This window comes from Triticum aestivum, chromosome 7D (genome assembly GCF_018294505.1).
Source record: "Triticum aestivum cultivar Chinese Spring chromosome 7D, IWGSC CS RefSeq v2.1, whole genome shotgun sequence".
Lineage (NCBI taxonomy): Eukaryota > Viridiplantae > Streptophyta > Magnoliopsida > Poales > Poaceae > Triticum > Triticum aestivum.
The window spans coordinates 91782292-91804944 of record NC_057814.1 but is presented as its reverse complement, the minus strand read 5'-3'; the positions used below and the strand labels follow the sequence as shown (position 1 = coordinate 91804944).

Genomic DNA, 22653 nt, shown 5'->3' with positions numbered 1-22653 from the left:
TGCCCACGAACCAATAGTCTCGGACAAACGGAGGGTTCATATCAGAGATGGACTAGGCGGATTTATGGTGAGATGTATGGTGAACCACGAACGCTGTGGATCCAATATTCGTGCAAGATTTACAATGCCCACAACATAGAGATGGGCATTTTGTTCACTAGTTTGCATGGAATTCAGGAATTCGTCCATGGCAGCAAAGAAGACCGGGGGTTGACCTGAAGAAGTCGATGGACTATGGCAGTGTCCATGAAAACATAAATGCTTATACAGTCAGGTCAGGTTGTTCTTCTACACTTTTGTGTCAACTGTGAATGAAGTATGCTGATAGCATAAAGCCGCAAAAGAATGTTTTCATCTCACAGTAGTTTCTTCATATATTTCTTTCATTAATTCATTCACATTGGCTGCCTGCTATAGGTGTGTACAAAATGGCTAATGTACAAAATCACCTCTTCATCAGGACGCCACCATCAGAAGGGGGGCCGCTGGTCCTTCCGCTCATCCAAACGAACATACTTTCTCTGGAAGACGATAACACAGATAGAGCGTTAGTGACAAACAAACAAACAAACATGTCGTAATTTCCCTAAGGAAAACATTTTAGCAATGAACGTCTACCTTGTACTGCACTGAGGCAACACAGACGGTCGTCATCAACGTAAGTGGCATTAAGCCCCATCATCCATGAACCAACTGATATGTCATCATGCGCATAGCTCTGCAGCGATGCACTGCATATTGACAACAATAAAAGAGTTAGCCGAATCGGAGCTTTGAAGTAGGAACCCTGGTTTGTTTTAGTACAAAGACCCAAAAACGATAGGTTTTGGTCTTTAAGCACGTAGCAATTGCTAGTAGCATCTATCGCACAACTGTTAAGAATGGAATGCCAAATATAATTATAGTATCTTAGAAGAAATTGTTTTATATGTGTTAGTTAGCCAGTAATAGCATGTCAACGAATGAGTTCTTCTCAAATGCCTATAGTCAGTGCGATAAATGATTATTTCGTTAAAAGCTAAATATATCAAAATGATGGATTAACACGTGATAGCACATGGGCATGTCCTAAGGAAATTACATATGTGAGAATAAAGTAACCAAGAAAACCAAGTAAGCTTCTGATCAACCAAGAAAACCAATTGAGCTTTTGATCGACCAAGAAAGACTTGCCCTAATTGTAACATTCAAACTGCTGATCCTGCTAATGTATATAACATTGAGCAAACTCAAAATCTCAGAAGACGACACACACTGCCAATGCTCTGAGCTATGGATGCAAATTGATGGCCCATAGGTACCCTCTGATCCTATCTAGTTCAATCAAATGAACTAAAAATTCTAAAAGAGCAACATGGTTGGTGTTGATAAAAATGGTTCAGCGTAGGACTAAATATAAATAAAATACACACCAATTACCTGTTTATGTTGATGTACCGAGCCAAATTGTTTGAGAGGATAAATAAAGAACCAGCAGCATGGCGAAAATACCTGAGAATTAAAAAACAAGCAATGAAAAGCAAGAACCTAGAGAATGAACATAGTAAAAAAAGGCTATTGCATCAGGCAGAAAGGAATTTAAAGGCTAAGCATGTCCAATTACTAAAAATAACAAGGATATAACTGAATCTCGGCAATTACAACTTACAAGCACATGACGCAAAATGAACTGCAACTTAATGTCCGTTACAGGTCTATTCAGTTTAAATATGTGGCAGAATAGAATCCACTAGATCAGCGAGACCTAGTCCCAGAACACAGTAAAAAATATCATTATTTCATCTAGACATTATTTCAGCAGGTTGAAATGCTTTAGGTCTGTATGCGCATTACACTCAGTCATCCAGATCCTCAGGGATAAAATGAGGTCAGATTTTTCTGATCAACATTCACACACCAAGTTTCAACACTGACTTTAGGCACAGAGTTATTAACATCATCTAACATTATGCTACTAAGACACAGCTAGGCTAACTTCCAAATGGCAAGAACCAGGCATGAACTGCACAAAAAAGAACTGATTAGACACACATGAACATGCCAGGCTACTTACGTCCTTGAATCTCCAAATTTCCACCATTCAGGTTCATACCATTGTTGCTCCCTGAAATTGAAATTGACATCAATACTTTCTTACTGATTGATTAACCAAAGCACAAAAGAACGCTATATTCAAACTACAATATCGCTCAGATGTAAGCATGAAGGCGGTGCAATTACGAATGTACTACACACTTTATTTTCAAGTCATGTAATAGGAGCACCTATGGACTATGGTTACTAGATGTCCCTTGATTAGAGCTCAATGCGCTCCACTGTGTCCATAACATAGGAAGGGTGTCAGCATGGAAGGATCAATCCAGAATTAAACCCCAAAAGTAGAAGCTGCTTCCACTCATGAATAGATGGTCTAGTTGGAGTTAAATAGATGCCATCTGTGTTGTCTGAATACAAAATGATGATGATGATAATAGGTAGGAAAGCACATACTCTTCACTAACGACAGCTCCTGATTTCATGCAGCCCATGTACAACCCATGGCTACCTCGACGGACGTTAAGCATCTCAATTAACCCAGCTAATGGACAAAAGCAAGGAGTCAGGGGAAAGAGAAGCTGAGATCAATTGATCAGAAATAGGGAAAAACAGTTTTACAGACAAAAACTGAAATTTAAAATTACCCAAGTCAAGATTAATGTTATCGTCAATCTTGACGTAGAACTCTGCATCCCAAGCTTCTATTGCTGCACTGAAGAAAAACTTAACTTTTTTAGGTAATTCCTCTGCAGCTTCCTCGTGACTTTCCTGAATGGTCATTGATTGGCTTAGAACAAGGTGCATTAATTCCAAGGTTTGACAAACGAACATAAAAAAATGCTTTAGTGATCCTCTCAAGCTATATGAATTTCATTGTTACTGCAGGATAATCAATGAATGAAATGCAAATGATTCTCGAGGATGCAATGTAGTCTTTCATGCTATCAAGGTATAATTCTTATGCACATCGTACCGCAAATAGTGAAGTTCTGAAGGTAAATTGAGAAGAGCCATTATATTAGATACTTAGTTATTAACCAAGCCTTACCAGAATCAAGAAATCATTTGTCTTTCTGTTTTCTTCATTGATATTACGGTCCAAGCTATCACCTCGATTAGGACTGCAGTGTCCAAAAAGTAAATTTCAGCCAGAGGACATGCACAAAAGGGGGAAATTCTAGTTTAATATAAACAGAAAAACAAGAATGACATGGATGGATTCTAACTAAGATGTTAGCACAACTGAAAGGTATAGTCGAAGAAGAAAACCTTCGGCCAATAACAAAACGAATAACCACACCCTTTTCCTCAAGCGTCTTTAAAGCATCACCTGAAATTTACAGTGAGGTAGAAGAACACAGTTATCCTATGAGTGAAGGGGATCCTGGTTTACGTTCGGCAATTAGAATTAGAACACCAAAATTAGGTAGTAGTTTAATCGATTGTAGTTACATTACGAAAAATATAAGTTCAGTCATTTGGTAACTACCGTCAACCTACAGTCCCAAAGCAGTGCAGTTGCATCACAGTTGTTCTCCTCAACTAGTAAGTGTGTTGTGATCAACTGGTCACTGTTATCCTATGAGTGAATGGGGTCCTGGTTTATGTTCAGCAATTATAATTAGAAAGCCAAAAACTATATTAGAGACCTAGTTTAGTTTATGTTCATCAATTTTAGTTACATTACGAAAAATATAAGCTGGGTCATTTGCCACTACTATCAACCTGCTGTGTCAAATCAGTGCAGTTCCAATCACAGTTATTCTCTTCAGTTAGTCAGTGTTCTCTGTTCAACCGTTTGGCGTTATCACGGGTGGGTTAATTTTGGCAGTGAGAAGAGTGGTACAAAATGAAGAAGAAGAGCAAACCTCTGGGCATCCAGGAGCCGCGGAAGGTGTTCCTCTTGAGCCGGGAGCCAAAGCCAGTGTAAACTCCAATGACCGCAAGGAACTTCTTCCTGCTGGAACCCTCAGTACCAGTACCACCAGTCCCATTCCCCCACAAGTAGCCCTCGCTCTTGGCCTTGGCAATGTCCATCTCCGCCTCGGCGATCTTCCTCCCAATCCCACTGCCACCAAACAACCCATTTCGAATCAACAAACCGGACGAAGCCATACCAGAAAAAATCTCATTAGAGAGCCGATGAATTACGTGCATCCGAGGTCCCTCAGCTTGTCGTCCACCGAGATCTCCTTGGGGAGCTGCGATTAAGCGCCGCCGTCAGGGAAAAATCGAGAGAAAAAACAACGAGAGGCGGGCGGAGAGGGGGGAGGGGAGATCCGCACATTGCTGGTGCTCTTCTGCAGGAGGCCGGAGAGGACCGCCCGGGTCTGCGCGTCCTGCCATAGCCTGCGGACGAATCGAGGGGGGATCAGGGCTGGTGGGCGGAGGGGAGATCTGGGGAGGAGGGGGAGGGGGAGGGCGCGAGCGTACCGGCCGGCGACGTACACCCAGGCGAGGCAGGCGAGGAAGGCCATGACGAGGGGGGCCCTGCCGGCGGAGGCGGCGGCGGAGGAGGAGGAGGGCGGGGGCTTGAAGCGGCGGTTGTCCCGCCGCATGACGCTCGCCAGTGTCTCCATGGCGGCGATCTCCTCCGACGGCTCCGACCGAGCCCACCTGAAAAGCGAACACTCCCACACCCTGTTTTGCTTTGCCGATGGGGCAAAAATTGAAATACGTACAGAAAACTGAAGGGCAGCTTATTACCATCGCGATGGACCGCAGAAGACCAAAGCCGGGCCAGGCCTGCCTGCGGCCGGCCCGACTATGCAATCCGAGAGAAAAAACTGAGACCCATTATTTAGACCATCTCCAGCAGCTTATTTTTCATGGATACGTAAAAATTGCGTATCTTTTCATTAATTGAAAATCTTACAGCATGTGATTTTCTCACTGAGCCATGTGCACATGAAGGCATGGTAGTAAGCACGGAGCGGGATGAAGATCCCGGTGGCACCGGCCTTGGTCCATAGCGCTCTCCTAATAAACGCGCGTATAGTGCAGTGGCGAAGCCACATTTTGGCTGTGTATAGTAGTTTGACTACACAGAAATTTAGGTCGAGACTGCTATGTGTGTACACCACCGGTGAACATTGCAAATTCTGAAAATTGAATACAAAGACCCACTTGTCATAGGTTTGGGCCTCACGAGGCTGACTTAGCGAGGTGGGCCTCGTGAAACGGCCCCGCGAGCCGGCCTCGGGAAGCTGATGAGGACCATTTAACCAGGCCGACCAACGAGTATGCATGCCCGACACGTAACCAGCCTGGCCCGACACGTGACAAACGCCATGTGTCATGCTCGTCTGCCGAGGTGAGGCCTGCGGGCCGGCAATGACATGACCCGTCTATGTTTTTTTTCTTTTTTAAAAGTTATTGGCTCAAAAGACAAAAAAGGTATCAAAACAGTTTTTTTTAGAAGTGACCCCAAAAACAGGAAAGCAACTAGTTAACGAGCACTCCTTCAGGAGTCTCGCAACGATTAAAGTCACTTGCGCGCTCTCAGTCATTCGTTACGTGTCATGCTCTGGGTGCTCCCTCCGGATTTTATTTTTTATTTTTTCTCACGTGTTTTCGGTTTTTTAGCGGTTTTTCCCGTCTTTTTTTATGTTTTGGTTTTTCACCGGTCTTCCTTAGCTTTTCAATCAAAAAAACTATTTGAATTTCTTTTTGCGAAAACCTTTCGCGAAAGTCACGGTTTTGCTTCCGCAAGAGGCCCGATTTTGCTTTCGCGAGAGTCACGGCCGTGCCTCTCGGAAACGGAAAAAACGCGTTTTCTTTTTTTCCCCTTTCGCGAGAGTCACGGTTTTGCTTCCGCGAGAGGCACGGTTGTGCTTTAGCGAGTCACGGCCATGCCTTTCGGAAATGAAAAAAACGCGTTTTTTCTTTTTTTTTTTCTTTCGCGAGAGTCACGGTTTTGCTTCCGTGAGAGGCAAGGTTGTGCTTCCGCGAGAGTCACGGTTTTGCTTCCGCGAGAAGCACGGTTGTGCTTTAGCGAGAGTCACGGCCGTGCCTCTCGGAAACGGAAAAGAACGTGTTTTCTTTTTTTTCACGAGAATCACGGTTTTGCTTCCGCGAGAAGCAAGGTTGTGCTTTCGCGAGAGTCATAGACTTCTGAAAACGAAAAAACGCATTTTCTATTTTTTTTCGCGAGAGTCACGGTTTTGCTTCCGTGAGAGGCACGTTTGTGCTTTCGCGAGAGTCACGGTCGTGCCTCCTCGGAAACGGAAAAAAAGAACGTGTTTTCTCTTCTTTTTTTTCTTCCACGAGAGTAACGGTTTTGCTTCCGCAAGAGGCACAATTGTGATTTCCATGAGAGGCACGGGCGTGCCTCTTTCGGAAAGGGAAAAAACCCGTGCTCCCGGTTTGGTTTTTTCATCCGGTTTTTCTTGAAAAAAAGTTCGTCAAAACCTATCAACATGGGATCTAGTTTTGATGATCTCGATGCGAGGATTCCGACATTTGGACGCACGGTTTAAGAGATAAAACATTTTAAATAAATGGATCTACGGAAAAGAGAAAAACTCATAGGTTGCCACAAGTGAAGGTTGGAGTGATCTTTGCAATAAGTACTCCTCAACTAATGATTTCAAAAAACAGTTCAAAAGGCTGAAAAGCACACGGACTGGCACAGCATGGCCCGTTTAAAACCCGCCACGGGCTGTGCCGGGCCAGGCGCGTGTCATGCCCGGGGCGGCCTATTGGCCACCTATCTACACAGTCATCCCCTCACAGCCACTGGATCCCAACTCTTTGCCTCAACTACAATCCTTTTCCCTCAAGTTAGGGTTACTTTTTCTCGCGCTGGCGAGCTTCCGCTGCCGTCGAGTAGCGTTGGTCGTCCCTGCCATCGATCCTTCCCCGCTAGCTGTGAGCGGCTGGTGGGCTGAGCGACGGACTAGGGTTCCTATCTGAATACCCGATATGTTTCTCCGTCGGGTAAGGAAATCTCCATGGCTGCAGCTGAGACCTCAGATCAAGCGGGGGTTAGCGATGTGGAGAGGATGATGCAGGAGCTAGGGTTGAGAGAGGAGGACCTCGACGACATGGTCTTCGATGAGGAGGGGGCACCGCCTGATGCTGCGAGGTGGGTGGCGTTGGCTAGGGTTAATACTCCAAAAACCTATAGTCAGACGTGGTTTTATCAGAACATGAGATCAGCGTGGGACTTGGCGCAGGAGGTGAAATTTAGACCGCTGGAAGACAATTTATACACAATCCAGTTCGCGTGCCTCGAAGATTGGGAGAGGGTGATGAATGATGGTCCATGGCACTTCCGTGGAGATGCGGTTATCATCAAACCCTATGATGGCGTGACCAAGCCCTCGACCATCAAGATGGATACGATTGAGATATGGGCGCAGATACACGACGTCCCAGATCTGTATGCTCATCTAGTTCCAGCCCTTGCAGCTAAAGTGGGGGAAGTCCTGTATGCCGAACCCCCATCCCAAGATTTCGCCGAAAATTTCTACCGTGTCTGGATCAGGATCGATGTAACTAAGCCTCTGAAGAACGCAGTGTCTATGGTCAGAAACTCGAAACGCCAGATCTACCGAGTGAAATATGAAAAGCTGCCAGATTGGTGTGAAGTCTGTGGCATGCTAGGGCACCTGTTTAAGGAACATGGTATGGGAATTCACCCACCATCTGCTCTCGTCTTCAAGGAGCTGCGTGCTGATTGGTTTATGAGATCCGGAAGGGTTCCTGGTGAGAATCGAAATCGCAGAGGAGGAAGAAGGGGAGGACGTAATGGTGGGAGAGGCCGTTCAGAGCCACAGCAGGATTTTCATGAGGACATCGATATAGACGCAGCCGTTGGGAAGTCTGTAGTTTTGCAGGGAGATGGTAGCAAGGATTCTACTCTAGATGCTGTAATGGAGGAACATTCACGAAAAAGGACGGAAGTAGAGCGGGGTAGTAACTCTTCGGCTACCCCTTTTGTGCATGGATCCATCTCCGCGGATAATCAGCTGGCGCTAGTACCAACAGCTACCACCATGGTTAGTCCACCTATCAAGAGAGATCCCAGAAAAGCAAGGACTGAGCAGGAAGGTTGTAAGGGCATTTTTATCCCTTAGTTGGTTTTGGTGATTGATGACAATGCTTTTGCGGACTAATCATGTGCATCGAATATTTCAGATATATTGACTAGGCACAAGATGATTTGGTTCCCCTCGAAGGCTATGGAAGACGGCGTTTCTCTTCGTTTATTTTCGGTGGTATTGAGTCATAGGGAAGCCGTACTATTAAGAGGGGGTCCGCGTTGGAAAGGTTGGATGGATTCATCACGTACACATCTTCCTTTGCACCTCCTTTCCTCTAGCCTTTGGAGTATCCTATGTTTTCCTTGTCTATGCAAATATTCTCTTGCTTGCTGAACTAGGGCGTGCGGTAGTACTGCTCCTTAGAGCGGTATTACCGCAGGACCTTGCGGTTGTACCGCCCGCTGGTGCGGTAGTACCGCAAGGGCCCACGGTAGTACCGCTTCTAGTAAGCGGTAGTACCGTGGTATCTGACTTAGTTCCGCAAGTACGCGGCAGTAAGGGGCGGATGTAATTTTTTACATCCGCACCTCGCGCGGTAGTACCGCTGCTGGCTTACGGTACTACCGCGTCGGGTTTTTGCGTCGACTCCAACTCTGCGGAAGTAGCCACGGATGTAATTTTTTATATCCGTGCCTTCCCATCTCTGGACAGCCCCTGCCTTGCGGTAGTACCGCAAGGGAGAGCGGTAGTACCGCGCCAGCAGTACTACCGCCCTCTGCTTTAGTGCATTTTAGGCTGTCGTGGTCTCTGCTGCGTGGGCGGTAGTACCGCGGGGCCCTGCAGTAGTACCGCGTGCCCCTGCGGTAGTACCGCGCCTCAGGTACGGTAGTACCGCGTTGCGCAGGCTGAGTTGGTGGATAACGGTTGGATTTGTTCCTCCACTATATAAGGGGTGTCATCCTCCTCTAGTTGACCACCTCTTCCACCTCCAAGCTCCATTTTCGCCCGATCTCCTTCCCTAGCCAATCAAACTTGTTGATTCTCTAGGGATTGGTTGAGAAGGCCCTGATCTACACTTCCACCAAGAGAAATTTGAATCCCCCCACTAATCCCTTGTGGATCTTGTTACTCTTGGGTGTTTGAGCACCCTAGACGGTTGAGGTCACCGCGGAGCCATAGTCCATTGTGGTGAAGCTTCATGGTATCGTTGGGAGCCTCCAATTAAGTTGTGGAGATTGCCCCAACCTTGTTTGTAAAGGTTCGGTCGCCGCCTCCAAGGGCACCAATAGTGGAATCACGGCATCTCGCATTGTGTGAGGGCGTGAGGAGAATACGGTGGCCCTAGTGGCTTCTTGGGGAGCATTGTGCCTCCACACCGCTCCAACGGAGACGTACTCAAAGGGAAGGAACTTCGGTAACACATCCTCGTCTTCACCGGCTCGACTCTTGGTTATCTCGTGCCTTTAATTGTGCAAGCTTATTTGTGCTTTATCTCTTGCTTGCGTGTGTGCTTATTGTTGTTGCATCATATAGGTTGCTCACCTAGTTGCATATCTAGACAACCTACTTTGATGCAAAGTTTAAATTGGTAAAGAAAAGCTAAAATTGTTAGTTGCCTATTCACCCCCCCCTCTAGTCAACTATATCGATCCTTTCAATTGGTATCAGAGCCTCGTCTCTTTATTAAGGACTTTACCGTCCAAAGACTTTGGTTGACGTCGTAGACAGTGTGGAGGAGCACTCCGGTGTGAATCCGGTCTCGTCTATGGGAGATGGGGGAACCGCGGTCTCTCGTGAGGAATTCAATGTGGCGTTGGACACATTGAAAACCTCCATGACGACCGAGGTCGAAAGCATGTTTAATAAATTCTTAGAAGGGCTTAAACTTTCCACCGCACCGTTGAAAGTGGGTGATCCCGCTAACAAGGTGACGGATGCTACCTCCGACAAGGGGGAAGCTACTAGCGAGAAAGCTCCTTCTTCTAGTGGTAAAAATGGCACCAGCATATTTGCCCATGTGGAACCTCCACTTGTCTATGGTGGACCGCTTCCTTCCACTCATTTGAATCATGCCGGACCGGCCCCTAAGATTGAGAAGAATGTAGAATTTGATTCTTGGGTCTATCGTTTTAAGCGTCATTTAAATCATGTGAACACTAACCTTTGGAGAATCATTGAAGAAGGTTTCTATCCGCATGACCGAAGGAACCTCACTCCTAGAGAAGCCGTGGAAGATCAATTCAATGAGAATGCTCTCTTCATCATCCAAGAAGCAATCCCACTCGAAGATCTTCCTCATCTCCGGCCCTACACCGTGGCCAAAGATGCTTGGCACCAAGTGGTTTCCCTCTATCGGGGAAGCGCAAGCATTCAACGCTCCAACTACGAAGTGGTGCAATATGAAGCCGATGAGTTTGCAATGAAAGAAGATGAAGAACCTCGTGAGCTTTATCAGAGAGTAACTAAACTCGCGGTCTCTCTCCGAGATCATGGAAGTAAGGACACGGATGACAATTGGATCAAGCGCAAATTCCTCAAGGCAATGATGCCCTACCACAAAGCCATGTCCTCTGTCATTCGTCAAAGGCCGGACTTCCACACCTTGTCCTCAAGTGAAGTGTTGGATGAGTTCGTTGCTATGAGCATCTTGGACAAGACCGCCGACAATGCGGTTCTTCGCTCTCAAAGAGTAAAGAAGCTCAACCTTGCTCTAAAGGCCAAGGTTAGTATGGAGGAAGAGGATGAAGAGGATGAAGAGGAGAGCAACCTCGAAGATACGAAGTATGCCTATCATGAACACATGGCGCTTGCTTCAAGGCAATTTTGGAGCAAGAAGAACTCAAGGCCCAACTTCAACAAGAACAATTCAAGTGGCGCAAAGGTCAAGCAACGAGTGAGGACTTTCTTCAATTGTGGCAATGTGAGCCACTTTGTTGCGGAGTGCCCTTATGAGAAGAGGGAAGACAATGGTGGCAAGCTCATCCGAAAGGACAAGGCCAAGTCGTTCCCTAACAAGAGCAACTTCACCAAGAAGACTCCTCCCAAGGGATTGGTGGTACAAGAAGAGTACAATGAGGATGATGACGATGAGGAAGATGGTGAGTCGGTTGCCATGGCCTCCGTTGCCATTGCGACGACTCCACAGGTGTCTCTCTTTGACTCACCCAATGAGAACATCACTGCCAAGTGCCTCATGGCTAAAGCCACCAACAAGGTGTTTGCTTCCGGTGGGGGATCATGGTTGCTCAATAGTGGAGCTACAAATCATATGACCGGAAGCAAGGACTTGGTGGTGGACGTGCACAAGATTCCATCTATGCCCACCAATGTCGAGTGGGGTGATGCCTCGTCTTCTAAGGTATTGGGACTCGGCAAAGTTGTCATTTCTCATGATCTCACGATCGAGAAGGTCATGCTTGTTGAGTCCCTTGCATACAATTTACTTCCGTTCGTCAACTTGCAATCATGGGCTTTGCCACTTTCTTTGATATTGATACCGTGGCCCTCTTGTGGAGCAAGACTCTTAAAGTAGCCTTTGTTGGGCATGTCGAGAACGGTCTCTATGTGATTAACTTTTCGGAGCGACCCACTAAGACCGCGACATGCCTAATGGCTAAAGTTGACGTGGGATGGCTTTGGCATCGCCGTTTAGCCCATGTCAATATGAGATCTTTGCAAAATCTTCTCAAGGGGGACCATGTCCATGGACTAACGAATGTTAGTTTTGCTAAAGATTGTGCTTGCAGTGCTTGTATCGAAGGAAAGCTACATGAGAAGGCTCACCCTCCCACGACTATCATTTACTCGAAGAGGCCTTTGGAGCTCCTTCACTTGGATCTCTTTGGGCCTCCATCCTTTGATAGTCTTGGGGGTATGAAGTATTGCTTGGTGATTGTGGATGACTATTCAAGGTACACTTGGGTGTATTTCTTCAAGAGGAAGAGCGAGACCCAACAAACCGTCATTGACTTTGCAAATGAAGCCCAACGTCAACACAATGCAAAGATCTTGACAATAAGAAGTGACAACGGCACCGAGTTCAAGAACTACACCTTGGATGAGTTTCTTAGTGATGAGGGGATCAAGCATCAATATTCCACACCTTACACCCCTCAACAAAACGGTGTTGCGGAGAGGAAGAGCCAGACGTTGATGGATGCGGCAAGGACCATGATGGCGGAGTTCAAGTCTCCATACAACTTTTGGGCCGAAGCCATCAACACCGCGTGTCATGCATCCAATCGGCTCTACCTCCGCAAGGGCTTGAACAAGACTCCATATGAGATACTCACCGGTAACAAGCCCAACCTCAAGTACTTTCGGGTGTTCGGGTGTAAGTGTTTCATTCTCAAGAAAGGTGTTCGGTTGTCAAAATTTGAGGCTAGAGCTTATGAGGGCATATTTGTTGGTTATGCTACAAACTCTCATGCTTACCGTGTCCTCAATAAATCCACGGGACTTATTGAGAAGACGTGTAACATGGAGTTTGATGAGAATAACGACTCCCAAGTGGAGCAAAGTGGAACTTGTGATGTAGGTGATGAAATTCCTCCTCAAGCCATAAGAAGAATGGGTGTTGGTTTTATCCTACCCATTGAGGAACCCCTTGCGGCCGAAGGAGAAGGACAATGCTCCACTCAAGTGGAGCCATCACCAACCCAAGGCCCACACGCTTCCAAAGAACAAAGTGAAGGCCCTCAACCTCATGAACAAGACCAAGGGCAAGATCATGCTCAAGACGGTGCTGACACTCCAAGTGATGCCCAAGGTCAAGTTCTCTCCTTTGAGCAAGTTCAAGATCAAGAACAAGCTCAAGACGGCACTCAAGATGATCAAGTGACCACTCCTCAACTCACCACCGAGGAGGAATTGGAGCGTCGTGCCGCCAAGATTGCATCCAAGCTCTCCACCAAGGGTCATCTCATGAAGAATGTGCTTGGAAGCATTCAAAAGGGGGTAAGAACTCATAGACAATTGGCAAACTGTTGTGAAAATCACGCGTTTGTCTCGTGTGTTGAACCCCAAAAGGTATATGAAGCACTTGAAGATCCGGATTGGCTTAATGCCATGCATGAAGAACTCAACAACTTCGAGTACAACAAGGTGTGGAGATTAGTGCCAAGGCCAACGGGGAACCACAGTGTCATTGGAACCAAGTGGATATTCAAGAACAAGCAAGATGCTCATGGGACCATCATCCGCAACAAGGCACAATTGGTGGCACAAGGCTACTCCCAAGTCGAGGGTATCGACTACGGTGAAACCTTTGCTCCCGTTGCTCGCCTTGAATCTATTCGTTTGTTGATTGCTTATGCTTCTCATCACAACTTTAAGTTGCAACAAATGGATGTGAAGAGTGCTTTTCTTAATGGTCCTATTAATGAGTTGGTTTATGTCAAACAACCCCCCGGGTTCGAGGATCCCTACTTTCCCGGTCATGTGTATCAACTCGATAAGGCACTCTATGGCCTTAAACAAGCCCCACGTGCGTGGTATGACCACCTTACCGAGTTGTTACAAGATCGTGGGTTTGAAGTTGGGCTAATCGACCCCACTCTTTTTACTAAGAAGGTCAAAGGGGAGTTGTTTGTGTGCCAACTATATGTTGATGACATTATCTTTGGTTCCCCTAACAAACCTTTCAATAAGGAATTTGCCGCACTCATGACCTCAAAGTTGAAGATGTCTTCCATGGGAGAGTTGAAGTTCTTTCTCGGTTTCGAAGTAAAGCAAAGAAGAGAAGGAACCTTCATCAACCAAGCCAAATACACTCAAGACATGCTCAAGAGATTCAAGCTAAGTGATGTCAAGCCGGTGTCCACTCCAATGCCCACCAAGTGCCAACTTGACATCGATCCCAATGGTAAAGCGGTGGATCAAAAGGTATATCGCTCCATGATTGGTTCCTTGCTTTACCTTTGTGCATCTAGACCGGATATCATGTTGAGTGTGGGAATTTGTGCACGGTTTCAAGCCGCACCTAAGGAAAGCCACTTTGTGGCGGTCAAGCGAATCTTTCGATATTTGGCTCATACCCCAAACTTTGGCTTATGGTACCCAAGAGGAGCAAACTTCAAGATTGTAGGGTACTCGGACTCCGATTGGGCGGGAGACAAAGTGGATAGGAAGTCCACTTCCGGAGGGTGCCAATTCCTTGGTTGCTCTTTGGTAAGTTGGTCTTCTAAAAAACAAAGTTGTGTGTCTCTCTCGTCCACCGAAGCGGAGTATGTGGCGGCCAGCAGTTGTTGTGCACAACTCTTATGGATGAGGCAAACTTTAAAGGATTACGGTGTCATTTGGGACAAAGTGCCTCTTTGGTGTGATAATGAAAGTGCCATCAAGATTTCTCTCAACCCCGTGCAACACTTCAAGACGAAGCATATTGAGATTCGGTATCACTTCATCCGGGATCACATTAGGCGAGGGGAGATCGAGCTCAACTACGTCAACACCCATGATAACCTTGCAGATATTTTCACGAAGCCTTTGGATGAAGCAAGATTTCGCGAGTTAAGGCATGAGCTAAATATCATTGATTCGAGCAATGTTGCTTGAACCCTTGCACACCCACCACACTCAACTTGTTGTCTAATCTAGGTGTAGGCATGGACATAGGGGGAGTGTTGTTCTCTCAATGAACTCTCCCTCCCCCCATTATGCATAAAGTGATCAACTCTTTCACATTAGCCATTTTTGATGGTACTTGTGCTTCAAAGACGAGTTTTGATCATGGGCCCAAGGATAATTCTTCGCGGTGCCATACCAATTGACTCAAACATAGGTGGCTCCGGCCACCGCCCTCTCCTTGGAGAGTTTGTGTCTCGTTTTTGGTCTGTGTTGTCTCTTGCCTCTCTTCCTTCGTGCCGAGCTTGTGATTATGGTGTCCAGTGTGTTAGCTCTTTGGTGTGGTCTCTCGCTTGAAGGTTCCGTGCTTCGGTGTTCTCTCTTTTGGTTTAAACTGTCTTTTCTTGAGCTCACGGTACTACCGCGGCCTCCCACGGTACTACCGCAAAGGGGGGGGGGGGGCGCGGTACTTCCGCACGCAGCGCGGCAGTAATTTTTTACTGCCGCCTGGGGGAGCGGTACTACGGCCTCGGTGCGGTACTTCCGCCCGAGCGGTACTACCGCAATGACGTGCGGTACTACCGCGTGAGGAGCGCACGGTACTTCCGCACCCAGCGCGGCAGTAATTTTTTACTGCCGCCTGGGGGAGCGGTACTAAAGTCACGGTGCGGTACTTCCGCCCGTGGCGGTAGTGTTGGAAATATGCCCTAGAGGCAATAATAAATTGGTTATTATTATATTTCCTTGTTCATGATAATCATTTATTATCCATGCTAGAATTGTATTGATAGAAAACTCAGATACATGTGTGGATACATAGACAACACCATGTCCCTAGTAAGCCTCTAGTTGACTAGCTCGTTGATCAATAGATGGTTACGGTTTCCTGACCATGGACATTGGATGTCGTTGATAATGGGATCACATCATTAGGAGAATGATGTGATGGACAAGACCCAATCCTAAGCCTAGCACAAGATCGTGTAGTTCGTTTGCTAAGAGCTTTTCTAATGTCAAGTATCATTTCCTTAGACCATGAGATTGTGCAACTCCCGGATACCGTAGGAATGCTTTGGGTGTACCAAACGTCACAACGTAACTGGGTGGCTATAAAGGTGCACTACAGGTATCTCCAAAAGTGTCTGTTGGGTTGGCACGAATCGAGACTGGGATTTGTCACTCCGTGTAAACGGAGAGGTATCTCTGGGCCCACTCGGTAGGACATCATCATAATGTGCACAATGTGACCAAGGAGTTGATCACGGGATGATGTGTTACAGAACGAGTAAAGAGACTTGCTGGTAACGAGATTGAACAAGGTATCGGGATACCGACGATCGAATCTCGGGCAAGTAACATACCGATAGACAAAGGGAATTGTATACGGGATTGATTGAATCCCCGACATCGTGGTTCATCCGATGAGATCATCGTGGAACATGTGGGAGCCAACATGGGTATCCAGATCCCGCTGTTGGTTATTGACCGAAGAACGTCTCGGTCATGTCTGCATGGTTCCCGAACCCGTAGGGTCTACACACTTAAGGTTCGATGACGCTAGGGTTATAGGGAGTAGATATACGTGGTTACCGAATGTTGTTCGGAGTCCCGGATGAGATCCCGGACGTCACGAGGAGTTCCGGAATAGTCCGGAGGTAAAGATTTATATATGGGAAGTCCTGTTTTGGTCACCGGAAAAGTTTCGGGTGCTATCGGTAACGTACCGGGACCACCGGGAGGGTCCTGGGGGTCCACCAGGTGGGGCCACCGGCCCCAGAGGGCTGCGTGGGCCAAGTGTGGGAAGGGACCAGCCCCTAGGTGGGCTGGTGCGCCTCCCACAAGGGGCCCAGGGCGCAGGAAGGGGGGGGAGGGGGAAACCCTAGGCTCAGATGGGCCTAAGGCCCACCTAGTGGTGCGCCCCCCTCTCTCCCCCCTTGGCCGGCCCTCCAAGTCCCATCTAGGGCTGGCCGCACCCCTTGGGGGGGAACCCTAGATGGGGGCGCAGCCCCTCCCCATCCCCTATATATAGTGGGGGTTTTGGGGCTGCCATGGACATGAGAACATCTCTCTGTTGGCGCAACCCTACCCCTCTCCCTCCTCGTCTCTCGCAGTGCTTGGCGAAGCCCTGCTGGAGTGCCACGCTCCTCCATCACCACCATGCCGTCGTGCTGCTGCTGGACGGAGTCTTCCCCAACCTCTCCCTCTCTCCTTGCTGGATCAAGGCGTGGGAGACGTCACCGGGCTGCACGTGTGTTGAACGCGGAGGCGCCGTGGTTCGGTGCTTAGATCGGAATCAACCGCGATCTGAATCGCTACGAGTACGACTCCTTCATCCACGTTCTTGCAACGCTTCCGCATCGCGATCTACAAGGGTATGTAGATGCACTCCCCTTCCCCTCGTTGCTAGATTACTCCATAGATTGATCTTGGTGATGCGTAGAATTTTTTTGAATTTCCGCTATGTTCCCCAACAGTGGCATCATGAGCTAGGTCTATGCATAGTTTCTATGCACGAGTAGAACACAAAGTAGTTGTGGGCGTCGATTTTGTCAATTTACTTGCCGTTACTAGTCTTATCTTGATTCGGCGGCATCATGGGATGAAGCGGCCCGGACCGACCTTACACGTACACTTACGTGAGACAGGTTCCACCGACTGACATGCACTAGTTGCATAAGGTGGCTAGCGGGTGTCTGTCTCTCCCACTTTAGTCGGATCGGATTCGATGAAAAGGGTCCTTATGAAGGGTAAATAGAAATTGGCATATCACGTTGTGGCTTTTGCGTAGGTAAGAAACGTTCTTGCTAGAATCCCATAGCAGCCACGTAAAACATGCAACAACAATTAGAGGACGTCTAACTTGTTTTTGCAGGGTATGCTATGTGATGTGATATGGCCAAAAGGATGTGATGAATGATATATGTGATGTATGAGATTGATCATGTTCTCGTAATAGGAATCACGACTTGCATGTCGATGAGTATGACAACCGGCAGGAGCCATAGGAGTTGTCTTAATTTATTGTATGACCTGCGTGTCAATGAAAACGCCATGTAATTACTTTACTTTATTGCTAACCGTTAGCCATAGTAGTAGAAGTAATAGTTGGCGAGACAACTTCATGAAGACACGATGATGGAGATCATGGTGTCATGCCGGTGACGAAGGTGATCATGCCGCACCTCGAAGATGGAGATCAAAGGCGCAAGATGATATTGGCCATATCATGTCACTTTATGATTTGCATGTGATGTTTATCATGTTTACATCTTATTTTCTTAGAACGACGGTAGCATAAATAAGATGATCCCTCACTAAAATTTCAAGAGACGTGTTCCCCCTAACTGTGCACCATTGCGAAGGTTCGTTGTTTCGAAGCACCACGTGATGATCGGGTGTGATAGATTCTAACGTTCGAATACAACGGGTGTTGACGAGCCTAGCATGTACAAACATGGACAAGGAACACATGCGAAACACTTAGGTTGACTTGACGAGCCTAGCATGTACAGACATGGCCTCGGAACACAAGAGATCGAAAGGTCGAACATGAGTCGTATAGTAGATGCGATCAACATGGAGCTGTTCACCGATGATGACTAGTCCGTCTCACGTGATGATCGGACACGGCCTAGTTTGACTTGGATCATGTATCACTTAGATGACTAGAGGGATGTCTATCTGAGTGGGAGTTCATTAAATAATCAGATGAACTTAATTATCATGAACATAGTCAAAAGGTCTTTGCAAATTATGTCATAGCTTACGCTTTAGTTCTACTGTTTAAGATATGTTCCTAGAGAAAAATTTAGTTGAAAGTTGATAGTAGCAATTATGCGGACTGGGTCCGTAAACTGAGGATTGTCCTCATTGCTGCACAGAAGGCTTATGTCCTTAATGCACCGCTCGGTGTGCTGAACCTCAGCGTCATCTGTAGATGTTGCGAAACATCTGACATACAAGTTTTAATGACTACGTGATAGTTCAGTGCGTAATGCTAACGGTTTAGAATTGTGGCACCAAAGACGGTTTTGAAACGTCGCAGAACATATGAGATGTTCCGAAGACTGAAATTGGGATTTCAGACTAGTGCCCACGTCAAGAGGTATGAGACCTCTGACAAGTTTCTTAAGCCTGCAAACTAAGGGAGAAAAGCTCAATCGTTGAGCATGTGCTTAGATTGTCTGAGTACCACAATCGCTTGAATCGAGTGGGAGTTAATCTTCCAGATGAGATAGTGATGGTTCTCCATAGTCACTGCCATCAAGCTATTAGAGCTTCGTGATGAACTATAACATATCAGGGATAGACATGATGATCCTTGAGCAACTCGCGATGTTTGACACCGCGAAAGTAGAAATCAAGAAGGAGCATCAATTGTTGATGATTAGTAAAACCACTAGTTTCTAGAAGGGCAAGGGCAAAAAGGGATACTTCATGAAACAGCAAATCATTTGCTGCTCTAGTGAAGAATCCCAAGGTTGAACCCAAACCCGAGACTAAGTGCTTCTGTAATGAGGGGAATGGTCACTGAAGCAGAACTACCCTAGATACTTGGTAGATGAGAAGGCAGGCAAGGTCGACAGAAGTATATTGGATATACATTATATGAATGTGTACTTTACTAGTACTCCTAGCAGCACCGGGGTATTAGATACCGGTTCGGTTGCTAAGTGTTAGTAACTCGAAATAAAAGCTGCGGAATAAATGGAGACTAGCTAAAGGTGAGATGACGATATGTGTTGGAAGTGTTTCCAAGGTTGATGTGATCAAGCATCGCATGCTCCCTCTACCATCGAGATTGGTGTTAAACCTAAATAATTGTTATTTGGTGTTAGCGTTGAGCATAAACATGATTGGATTATGTTTGTCGCAATACGGTTATTCATTTAAGGAGAATAATGGTTACTCTGTTTATTTGAATAATACCTTCAATGGTCTTGCACCTAAAATGAATCTCGATCGCAGTGATACACATGTTCGTGCCAAAAGATATAAAATATTAATGATAGTACCACATACTTGTGGCACTGCCATTAGAGTCATATTGGTATAGAACGCATGAAGAAGCTCCATGTAGATGGATCTTTGGACTCACTCATTTTTGAAAAGATTGAGACATGCGAACCATGTCTGTTGGTATATATGCATGAAGAAACTCCATGCAGATGGATCGTTTGGACTCACTTGTTTTTGAATCACTTGAGACATGCAAATCATACCACATGGGCAAGATGACTGAAAGGCCTCGTTTTCAGTAAGATGGAACAAGAGAGCAACTTGTTGGAAGTAATACATTTTGATGTGTGCAGTCCAATGAGTGCTGAGGCATGCAGTGGATATCGTTATGTTCCTACTTCACATATGATTTGAGTAGATGCTGAGTGTATTTACTTGATGAAACACAAGTCTGAATTATTGAAAGGTTCAAGTAATTTCAGAGTGAAGTTGAAGATCGTCGTGACAAGAGGATAAAATGTATGTGATATGATCATAGAGATGAGTATCTGAGTTACGAGTTGTCACGACCGGTTTTTCAAATAATTATTGAGAGACCAATCCCTTTTACGGACCAGTAAGGAAGAATTCCTTCTCACTGGTAGACAATATCTTGGTCATAGAAGAAAAATACCAGGAGTACTGAATATAATACAAGGTTGAGCGGAGACTGCCCAACAATTTATTACATGCACGCCGATAAAACAAGGCGGCGGATAGGGTGGCATACTACTAACTCACGATAATAACGGTGGTGGAAGTATCACCGCGAAGCGAGTGATATGACTCCTGAAGACTACAGCTCATCGAGCGTCGGAGTGAGGCTCGAGGAGACTTATTGCGGGTGGCGGAAGCGTATATAATACAAGTGACCAATATCCGGGATCGCACAGGACTGATTGGGACTCCTCTAGGCGTCGGACGCGCTATCAAACTCTTCATCCAAAAGATTGCCTTCGTCAACATCTGGCCAAATCAACAAGCCAGGTGAGTACTATGAAAGTACTCGCAAGACAGTTCATACATAAGATATAACAAATGTAAACATGAAGCATATGAACAAGTTAACCAGTGCGTTCAGACGTAGAGATAATAAATACTGGGTGCCAAGCGAGGGTCTGAATGACTCCTCGAGAGGAAACTGCAGAATAGTAATACTGGTGCCAAACGAGGGTCTGAATGACTCCTCGAGCGGAAACTGCAATAATAGTAGTACTGGTGCCAAACGAGGGTCTGAATGACTCCTCGAGAGGAAACTGCAGAATAGTAATACTGGTGCCAAACGAGGGTCTGAATGACTCCTCGAGAGGAAACTGCAGAATAGTAATACTGGTGCCAAACGAGGGTCTGAATGACTCCTCGAGAGGAAACTGTAGAATAGTAATACTGGTGCCAAACGAGGGTCTGAATGACTCCTCGAGCGGAAACTGCAAAATAATAATGCCACAGTCGGGCGTCGGGGCGACACCACATAAAGGGCTTATAACAGAAAATAAAGGCAGTGCATGCCACAGTCGGACGTCTGAGAGACATCACATAAAGGGCTTATATTGTAGCTAAATAACTCAATAGTTCGGGAACATAAATTATCACAAGTACGAGACAAATATAAAGTTAGTCCATCCACAGGAATAATAATCAAACTGGATTTACCACTTGAGCTTGTTCACCGGGGACAAGTCTTCCACGCGGATAGATATGGATATACTGATTACACTACTTGATCATGGATACGATGACTTGGAAGGAATTGACTCTGCAGAGTTTGTACTTAACCACAGCCAACGGATTTCAGTAGTCACGGGGACTAGTTCCGTTTACGGTGTTTTAGAAGAAACACGTCTAACCAGTACACACCCAATTCAACATTCCGAAGCCAGGGATCACCCTCGGCAACGTTCAAGAAAAACCTTGAGACGGGGAGGCTACAACCTCGCGTAGCATGGGATCAAATTTCTATACGCGCGCTCTAAGGGGGTGCCCCCCCTCTCGGTCCCAACCGGAAACACCCATGCCCCCTGACCGGATGACTGGCTTTAATCCTGGGCCAAGGTACCATCATCCCGGCCTCTCTGTTTGGTGTGTACACGGAAAGAGGTTACCAACTTACTAAACCGCATCCTGGCAAATGAAACATGTGGTAGCACGGAAGGGGGAAAGAACGATAACGTGACTCCGTCCACGTTAATGTCGGAGAAAGTCGGATGACGCAAGGCTGGTATGCTACAACAGTACCACCTTGCTGCCCTTCATGTCACCACATGATTAGGCCATCTCTCATCAGAGATCATCGCAACTTTGGAACATGCGGGGAAAAGAACGATAACGTGACTCCGTCCACGTTAACGTCGGAGAAAGTCGGATGACGCAAGGCTGGTATGCTACAACAGTACCACCTTGCTGCCCTTCATGTCACCACATGATTAGGCCATCTCTCATCAGAGATCATCGCAACTTTGGAACATGCGGGTAGTTGCCTTACAAGCAACGAGGTATTTACTGACACTCATATGCCACGCACAAACTTTCACACAAACATGCAAACACCTATCATATCAAATGTTCAAACATGCTTGCCTGGTTCGGAGAAGACGGAGTCTAGCTCGGCGAAGTTCGCGGCTCCGTCACCTCTCCCGGAACCTACGGCAATCACGAAAACGGGCACTAACGTGAAAACCAACGCGTGCACAGAAACTTCTCCAAAAAATTTCCAAATAAATCCCATAAAAAACTACACAAAATTTTAAGACTGTCAGAAAAAGAATCACTCAAAAATCCCTTTTAAATATAAAGTTATAAAGGTTTCTGTCCAGGAACTTATCTGTAATGAAACAGAAAAGTTCCAGGGTTTAAACTGAGAAACCAGAAAACGCTTCGGAAAGAAATGCGCTGGCTAAAGTGGGAAAACGTATTTTGCCCGAAGGCGCCAACAGAAAACGGTTCGCGAAAGAATAGAACAGAGGCTGACATGCGGGGTCCACATGTCCGGTTTGAAAAGCTCGCCGGCGCCCAAAGACTGCGGTGGACGCCGGCGTCAAACCACGGCGAGTCAGGAGGATCGGAGGGT

At 46.5% G+C, this 22653-nt stretch overlaps 1 protein-coding gene across 1 annotated transcript; it reads right to left on the bottom strand.

The window, feature by feature from the left end:
- Nucleotides 1–210: 210 nt before the first annotated feature.
- Nucleotides 211–4778, bottom strand: LOC123167051 (hydroxyproline O-galactosyltransferase HPGT3). The gene is made up of 12 exons (XM_044584889.1): nt 4471–4778; nt 4323–4386; nt 4189–4238; nt 3906–4105; nt 3307–3367; nt 3086–3158; nt 2682–2805; nt 2491–2578; nt 2054–2104; nt 1420–1491; nt 619–731; nt 211–521 (listed from the first exon to the last, which is right to left on the bottom strand). The coding sequence occupies exons 1-12, from the start codon at nt 4614–4616 to the stop codon at nt 499–501; spliced, it is 1065 nt and encodes a 354-aa protein (XP_044440824.1). The 5' UTR covers nt 4617–4778; the 3' UTR covers nt 211–498.
- Nucleotides 4779–22653: the final 17875 nt, after the last annotated feature.

Coding starts and splice junctions, on each gene's coding strand:
- LOC123167051 (XM_044584889.1), bottom strand. CDS start 4,616: ATGGAGACACTGGCGAGCGTCATGCGGCGGGACAACCGCCGCTTCAAG. Junction 4,106..4,188: donor CTGAGGGACCTCGGATGCAC/GTAATTCATCGG, acceptor GTTTGGTGGCAG/TGGGATTGGGAGGAAGATCG. Junction 2,105..2,490: donor GGAGCTGTCGTTAGTGAAGA/GTATGTGCTTTC, acceptor TTTCAATTTCAG/GGAGCAACAATGGTATGAAC.